This window comes from Vicia villosa, linkage group LG2, assembly GCF_029867415.1.
Source record: "Vicia villosa cultivar HV-30 ecotype Madison, WI linkage group LG2, Vvil1.0, whole genome shotgun sequence".
NCBI classification, from domain to species: domain Eukaryota; kingdom Viridiplantae; phylum Streptophyta; class Magnoliopsida; order Fabales; family Fabaceae; genus Vicia; species Vicia villosa.
In genome coordinates, this window is record NC_081181.1 from 41477352 (window position 1) to 41485853 (window position 8502).

At 34.7% G+C, this 8502-nt stretch overlaps 1 protein-coding gene across 1 annotated transcript; it reads left to right on the forward strand.

Annotated features, from left to right (window-relative positions):
• Window positions 1-5123: 5123 nt before the first annotated feature.
• Window positions 5124-6965, forward strand: LOC131650220 (probable mannitol dehydrogenase). The gene is made up of 5 exons (XM_058919938.1): window positions 5124-5335; window positions 5486-5599; window positions 5694-6207; window positions 6287-6440; window positions 6519-6965. The coding sequence occupies exons 1-5, from the start codon at window positions 5238-5240 to the stop codon at window positions 6722-6724; spliced, it is 1086 nt and encodes a 361-aa protein (XP_058775921.1). The 5' UTR covers window positions 5124-5237; the 3' UTR covers window positions 6725-6965.
• Window positions 6966-8502: the final 1537 nt, after the last annotated feature.

An 8502-nucleotide genomic window follows, 5' to 3' on the forward strand; every position in this document is an offset into this window, starting at 1 on the left:
CAATGACACAGAGAAGGTTCCTGTAGAGTACTACAGATATGTAGGGTGTTTAAACACTTCCCTATGTATAACCGACCTCCCGGACTCCAGAATTTCTAGTCTAGGTGAAATCCCCACACTTACCAAACTCCTAGGGTTTAGTTGAGATCTTTTTTTCCCTTTCCTACTCGTAGGACCAATAAGAAAGTTCGTGTGATATCGTAGGAAGAACTGAAACAAAATTCATCCCACCACGGGCGCATTCTCCTTCCAAATTTCGCGTGAAGGGTTTAGCGTGCCGTCCTCCCAAGTGAAACGGGGAGGTAAAGAAAACGACCACCACAACGGTCTCTATCGAGAGTCTCTGATTTACTTTTATAGTGTTGCTTCCTTGCTTCCATAATATTTAATGAACGTGTCAAACTTGATATTTTTTCAAAGGTTTGATTAATGCAAACTTTTTCGATATTCTGGACATGTTTTTAAAGAGAGAGTGGTCCTAATCTTGTGGATCTGTTCCTCAGGCTCTTCCAAACCAAGACTAACAAGTTATTCAAACCATCTTGGTCGACGTGACTATTGTGTCGAAGGCTGAGTCTCATCATACTTTTCCATTTTCAAATGTGGTTACCATCATTCTCTGTCGAATCCTTTAGCTAGAATTTTGAGGCTAACAAATGCATAATTATTTTTTATTTTAATGGATATTTTTCAGAATCATTTGTAATCTTAATCTCAAAAAGTTTTTTTGAAACTCGTTAATATTATTAGTTTTGGACAGTTTAAATATCTATAAATATCAAATATATTATTTTGGGATTTACGGTGTCACAATTACACCTTGTTATGGGCTGACCGTATTTTCTTTGATTTTTACTTTTTTAGTGGTTTCTTTTCCAGATCATTAGTAACCAATTCTATATCTTTAGTGTGTCTGAAATGTGAGTGCACTTGCCCATTAGTTGTTTTGCATGATGTCAAAACTTAGGAAAACTTTAGCATTTATGTATATTGAACGGTGTCTCTAAGTCATTTTGTGTGCCAATGCATTAAGGATCCTAGAATGCATCCAAAACATGTTTGAAGAAGATATCATGCATAAAAAATGGATTACATAACATCGAAAACAGGGTTCATGCTTAAAAAATCACTTTTCACTCAAAAATCAAGTGTACAGGTCGACACATATAGGGTACAAGTCGACACATGTACTACTGCAGTGAAGCTTGAAGTTTCTGGAAACATGTGTCGACACATGCATCATTTCAGGTTGACACATACTAAATAAATTTCTTTATGTGTCGACACATACGAGTTTAAGGTCGACACATATTCTTCATTTTTCAAAACCTAAAGTTTCTGTAATCTTGTGTCGACTCATAACCTGTTATAGATCGACGCATCTGTCAACACAGGTCGGCACATAACTTACATGTGTCGATACATACTGTTGTAATTCTTAAAATTTGCCTTTTTCTCACATTTTTGGATCTTCCTTTTTGCCTCTAACTTGCACCACTATAAATACATCATACATGCATCTTTCCAATTTAATGAAACTATAAACACATACTTGATTGCTCTTCATCTTCAACCTTGCATCCATGCATACATACAAACAACGTAAACATAATTATTTATTGTTTGGGTGCCATATAGACTCGGTTGATAACGTTCAATTTAGGTTTGTTGCAACCTAAGGTTGGGTTGAGAATCAAGGGGATTTCATCCGAAAAAACCAAGTGTTTGTACTCCAAGATCATTGTGGGTTTGAGGGGTTATGTTAATAAAAAAATTGAGCTTGGGTTTTCCTTCATGATCATGGTGATTTGAAGGTTTTGGACAGGATTACGCAAATTGGATTTGATCGAATGAAAGGCTTTGAAGAATGGGAGGTTCTTGCAAAGGAGTAACGTGAGACGGTAAATTTATTTGGTAAATCTTGGGTGATGATAATTCGCAATTGGATTCGATTGAGTGAAATCTTTTAAGAACAATGGTGTCTTGTTAAGGATTAGCGTGAGACGGTGAATCAATTGGTATTATCGGGTGACAATAATTTGCAATTAGGATTCGGCGGGTGAAAGCTTTGAAGAACAGTGGTTTTTTGCAATTGAGTAATGCGAGAGGGTGAATCATATTGGTATTGTTAGGCGACTTGATCGAGTCAAGATCAAGGGGAGAGACATTGCAAGGGTCAATAACAAACTTAGGGTTTGTAGGTTTGAGTTGCTTCAATTCTCTTGTAAAAACAATATATTCGCATATTAAGAATTTATCTCAATTTCAAATTGGAATTGGGGGTAGATGTAGCCGTAGTGAGGAAGATCGATGAACTTCCTAAACAACTCCTCGTGTCCTCTCTCTATCTCTTTGTTTCTCTTGCATTTAAATTTCCTTTATCAAATTGTCAAGCACATTGATTGAGCGATTGATTTGAAATAAATTTCTAGAAATTATTTTGATAATTGTGGATATTCTTGCAATCACTTTGATTGTAAGAGGATTTGAATATCAACAAACTTGAAAGAAATTTTTGAAAAATCAATTGCACACAAAGTGTTTGATAATTTGACACTAGATTATTTTGTGCTTAAATTGGTTGGAAGTTGATTAGCTTATGCATACTTGAATTGTAAATGTGAGAATTCAAACGCTAGATTTGATTGTCTCATTGTCATACCATATACGGTTGCGGGTATCTGAGTTCTAATAACTTGTTCGATTTATACAACTTTCAATCTAAACGCAAAACTTCCGCTAGCCAAAGTTTAAACTCTTTTCAAATGCCTTAAAACTTATAATTTTGAATTAGGGGATCTATTCACCCCCTCTAGATAAGGTCTCGTCGTCTAACATGACACATAGGCAAAACAAAGAAATTTGGTAATGAACTGAACAAAATGAGAAAAAAAGATCAAGAAAACTACTAAAATTACTTAGTTAAAAATGATAAATATATCGTTGGTCAATATATAAGCAAGAGGGGACAATAAAAAGTCCCTAAAAGTACAAACAACAGATCACGCTATAGACATAAAAGGTACCAATTAAACCCCTTAAACAAATCAATACAAAAAGAACACAAAAAAAAATCGCACACATAACAAAGAGGCATAACAACTAAAAAAGACCCACCCTCCAACCTACCACCAAAAGATAATACCACATGCATAACCACTACACAGCTATGAGGAAAACATGTTATATCTCAATGTCAAGAACCACCACCAATAGAAACAAAATCCTCGTAAAAAACATAAAAAACCCTCAACTCATAGAGCCAAGGTTCACGATGAAAGAAAGGACATTGGTAGGCTATAGACATACAAAGATACCATTTCCATACAAGGAAAATGTTATTTTCTTCCACGCCCTATATCTTAATAGTCTTACCTAAAAATAATAACATTGGTTCAGAGATTTTCAAATAGATCGCACAATCGAATACCTAATCATAGAGAGACAACATTTAATCCTAAACACCATATCAAATGATATACACACCTTAAAAAAGGACGAAAGATACCTAGGAAGAAAAAGAGACAATCCCAACCTCCTAAATATCTCATAGCAAAAGGGACCCACCACCTCTCAAGTAACAAATAAATGGGAAATTTAGTATATAGGCCCACCACACAAATCATAAGAAGTACCTATCAGATAAATTAAAACTCTACGTTTGAACAAGTCCTCCCTAATAAGGGTGTTGTATTAAATGAGTTTCCAAGAAAAAACGATCACTTTATAAGGGGATGAACTATCCTAAATAAGGGACAAAACCTAGTTCACTCTATCTGATGGAAAACTAGTACCAAGTTTTACCTCCAAGAGGGAAGTATAAAATGATGTTTTTGAGTAAGAATCATTTTTACCATTATGTCACCACCAACGGTGTCTATCCAAGGGGAGGGTCATTCCAGAAATAACCAGAAGAAGATTAACAACCAACTTCCTTTCTCAAACAAAAAGGGATCACTTCATTGTAAATCCAAATCAAAGACACCATCCTCCCATAAGCCAGCCCCTCCAACAAACTGATCCTCGTGTCTTAAAATACTATAGATCGGAGGGGACCTAACTCTAAATGGGATTTTCCCACCCAAGGGTAATTCCAAAAAGAGGTGAAAGGCCAATCAAACTTTCTTCGAAATGCTATCCACGCACCAATTAGAGAAATCATCTTTATAACCCATAAGAGAAGCACATTTCCACCAAGTAGAAGTATAATGCAAGTTAGAAAGCCTACTTCTCTTAAAGGAGGAGACATCGTGATTCCCATACCTAGTAGATAATAAATCACATCTAGAAGCATTTGGGAGAAACTTTCAACACAATTTTCCCCAACATAACTAAGTTTACCAAGTTAATATCACACACATCCAGACCACCTCTCTACTTAGGCTTACAAACAAACAGTGGACCACTCAACTCAACAGGTCTTAGAATTACCTTTCATTCTACCCAACATTGACTTTATTTGAATCCTGACTATTCTCTTCCAAATTCTAACATACAATTTCCTAAAAGACAAGAAGAAAATAGAGATAATATTAAGGATCAAATTGAGAAAACTCACCCTCCTCCTATATTGACATACCTATGTATCCACGAGAACAACCGCCTAAAAATAAGACTAACTACATGCTCCCAAGTGAATGCGATACGAGTATTATCAACCACCTAAAGACCAAAACACTTGAAAACGAAGAGTCTCTGATTACAATGAAGTAAATCACCGGCTAGGTTCATAAAAACTAAATTCACATAAATACCGATGAAACTACTGTTAACAAAATTGACATGGAATCTTTAAGCAAACTCAAACTCTATAGCTTTTATCTGCCAAAGATATAAATGCAATGTTAAAAATATTAAATTAAGGGTAAAGCACTGCATATTAATTAAATAATACAATTACAATTATTCACTTTTGAATTGAATATATTCATCCTGAAATATTTTTTTTCAAGAATGATTTGGGAAATAGCTTAGTAAGTGTGTGGACACAATACAACCTTAGAGCAGTTATAAATATCTTCATAAAGTGTACCTCCCAGTCCCCACAGGCCACACACATCTTGGTAAAAATATTAAATACTTAACTTTTACTGCACGCTTTTTTCTTAATAAATACTGTATCATAATTACACAACCAGAAGTTGATCAGCCCATTAAATTACAATAGTTTGAAATTGCATTAGAAGTTGAAGTAGTAGAGAGACGCTGTTTATTCACTCCCTTCTCTTCACATTGAAATGGCTACACAACCTGAATTTGAACATCCTAACAAAGCCTTTGGTTGGGCAGCTAGAGATCCTTCCGGTGTTTTCTCACCTTTCAATTTCTCTAGAAGGTTCATTTCACTAATCACCTCTTCATTAATACAATGCATTTTCACTGATTTGGATGGAATGTATTAATTGATTGACCATTTGATGTTTTTAGATCTATGTTTTTTGTTACTAATTTATTCAGTTTTGGTACATTATACATATTTTTTTAGGGAAACAGGTGAGAAAGATGTAGCATTCAAGATATTGTATTGTGGGATATGTCACACTGATCTTCATATGGCCAAAAATGAATGGGGCGATTCCATCTATCCACTTGTTCCTGGGTATGATTTTGAACTTATTTTTTATGAACATTATAATAAGGAAAATGGTAGCATATAATTTTCATTTTGGTTGTAATTGATCTAATAAATACAGGCATGAGCTTGTGGGTGTAGTAACTGAGGTTGGAAGCCAAGTAGAAAAGTTTAAAGTTGGAGACAAAGTAGGTGTGGGCTACATGATTGATTCATGTCGATCGTGCCAAAATTGTGATGACGATCTTGAGAATTACTGTCCCCAATATACAGCCACATCTAGTGCCAAGTATCATGATGGCACTGTCACATATGGAGGATACTCCGACTCAATGGTTGCTGATGAACACTTTGTGATTCGCATTCCTGATAGTTTATCTCTTGATGTTGCTGCTCCTCTCCTTTGTGCCGGAATCACAGTGTATAGTCCTCTTAGATATTTTGGACTAGACAAGCCTGGTATGAATATAGGTGTTGTTGGTCTTGGTGGACTTGGTCATATGGCTGTGAAATTCGCCAAAGCTTTTGGTGCTAATGTCACAGTAATTAGTACTTCGCCTAACAAAGAAAAGGAAGCAATAGAACGCTTAGGAGCTGACTCATTTCTGATAAGCCACAACCCAAATCAAATGAAGGTACAATACAATATGTTACTTGTTAATTGTGAAATGTGTAATTGAAAAAATAATGTTAATATTATAGATGATTTTGTAGGCTGCAATGGGTAGTTTGGATGGTATTATTGACACAGTTTCAGCAGATCATCCTCTCTTACCACTGATTGGTTTATTGAAATCTCATGGAAAACTTGTAATAGTTGGTGTAGTAGTAAAGCCTCTAGAGCTTCCTGTATATGCTTTACTTGGAGGTAAGCATATGAAAAATATTTCCGTGAGGATAAAATGCTAGTTTTGCTCACTTTGTGTAAATTTCACATTTATTGTAGGGAGAAAATTAGTAGCTGGGAGTAATATTGGAGGGATAAAGGAGACTCAAGAAATGATTGATTTTGCTGCAAAACATGATGTGAAACCTGATATTGAGGTTGTTCCAATTGATTATGTTAACACTGCAATGGAGCGTCTCGCTAAAGCAGATGTGAAATATCGATTTGTGATTGATGTTGGAAACACATTGAAACCAAGCTCTTAATCTTTGCAGGATTTATTCATAGAATGTTTCAAGGGTGGACAATTAATAACAAAATGTATGACTTTCATTACCACTTGCCAAGGATACTTTAGATTTCCATCTTCATTATGTTGTTGTGATGAGTAATATTCATGGAATGTTTTTGTTCTGACGGTTCATCATGTTATTTTTTATCAAGAATATTGGCTTTTAAGAGTGTAAGTTTCAACCAAATGCATCATATAAAGGGTTGTTGGTTTCATAGGATTCATTTTTTACTAGCGTCATTTTTTACATGGAGATGCATTATGGGTATTAACCCTGTTATGCATTTGGCGAACAAATGGGTTATGATTAGTGATAAAGGCTGCACTGTTAAGTCATGTTATGCACTATTAAATGCAGGTTTCCTACTATACTTGAGATGATAATTCCAAAAGTCTTGGATTTTTTTGTTAGAAGCCTTATTTATGATGTGTTTGCTAAGAAGAGGATGTTTTTGGCTCAATGTAATTCCCTGCAAGTGAGTTGGCTTTCAGGGAAGATGAAACTCGTTATCGTCTATTCTTTGTTTATAATTTCTCCTAAAAAAAATATGAGATGTAGGTAGGGGATTTTTCCGTCAGGTAAATTACCTCATAAAATATATATGGCATTGTTGGAAGTTAACCTCTAGCAAAGCAGAAAAAAATTACAAGGAGACATTTCTTATAAAAATAAAAGGTTTAATTAGTATTGAAGTCCTTCAAATTAAATTCCGATTTTACTTGAATCCGTTATCTAATAAATGTTATATATTAATCCTTTCCAATTTAATTCTTTCCGTTAAATTGTGACTTTATGAGAAAAAACGTTAACCGTTGGTGATATGGCACGACAACAAGGCTTTACTTCCATCAGTGACTCAACAAAGCCTTATATTATTGTTGTACACTTCATTTTTTCTTTCATGCGTTTTCTAAATGAAGTTAGTGTTACTATTCATCTTCTTCTTTAGTCCTTCTTCTTTGAAATTTCTTCAAAATTCCTCTTCATCCAAACCACCATCTTCGAAATTTCTGCTAAAATGTTAATGAATTCCAACACCTATTCAACATCAAACAACCAAAATTATGGGACATTTGGATTTGTGATCATAAGAAACAAGAGGAGGGAGTGTTGGTGGCAAGAAGAGTGTGTTATTTGTATTGTTACAGATTTGAACAATGTGAATGTTGGGAAAAAAATTTGGGGTTGTAGGAATTATATAAATCAAATGGAGAAGAGATGTAATTTTTTCAAGTGATTAGTGTTGCACCCGAAAATTTGCCCATCTTATTTTACTTTTAATTGGCTTAGACTTCTCCTTTCATCCGCATATCTTCATTAGGTCACCAGCATTCATTAAACCATCAGACGAATTCAGGGGTCAAGGTCGTAACTATTGTGTGGCCCATTGTAACATTAAGGTTCATGTTTATCAATTAAAGATTGTAGAGTGAGCTCAGGTAGATCTGACCAATAATGGATCATATTTGAATACTTCAGGATTGCATGTGGGCTTAATGAATAGAAAGAAATTCCAAGTTTTGTTTCATTCAAGCTATTTGGAAGCAATTTTCCAGAACTTTGACGTTGGGTCAAGGTGAATCATGAAGGGTTGACTTTTTGGACCAAGTTTCATTTTAAGCCTTTTGTGATTTTCGTTGGTGTTCATTCAAGAGTGAAGGAGAAAGAGAATTCATAAAGGAAAGAAAAAAAGGGTTGAATTTCAAATTGTTTTTTTTGGAAATAATGGATTATATATAACCAAAAAACAA

Bases quoted from the DNA above. Each gene is read 5' to 3' on its own strand.
- LOC131650220 (XM_058919938.1), top strand. From the start codon at position 5,238: ATGGCTACACAACCTGAATTTGAACATCCTAACAAAGCCTTTGGTTGG. The intron at 5,336-5,485 runs GTTCATTTCACT...ATATTTTTTTAG, and splicing joins CCTTTCAATTTCTCTAGAAG to GGAAACAGGTGAGAAAGATG. The intron at 6,208-6,286 runs GTACAATACAAT...ATGATTTTGTAG, and splicing joins ACAACCCAAATCAAATGAAG to GCTGCAATGGGTAGTTTGGA.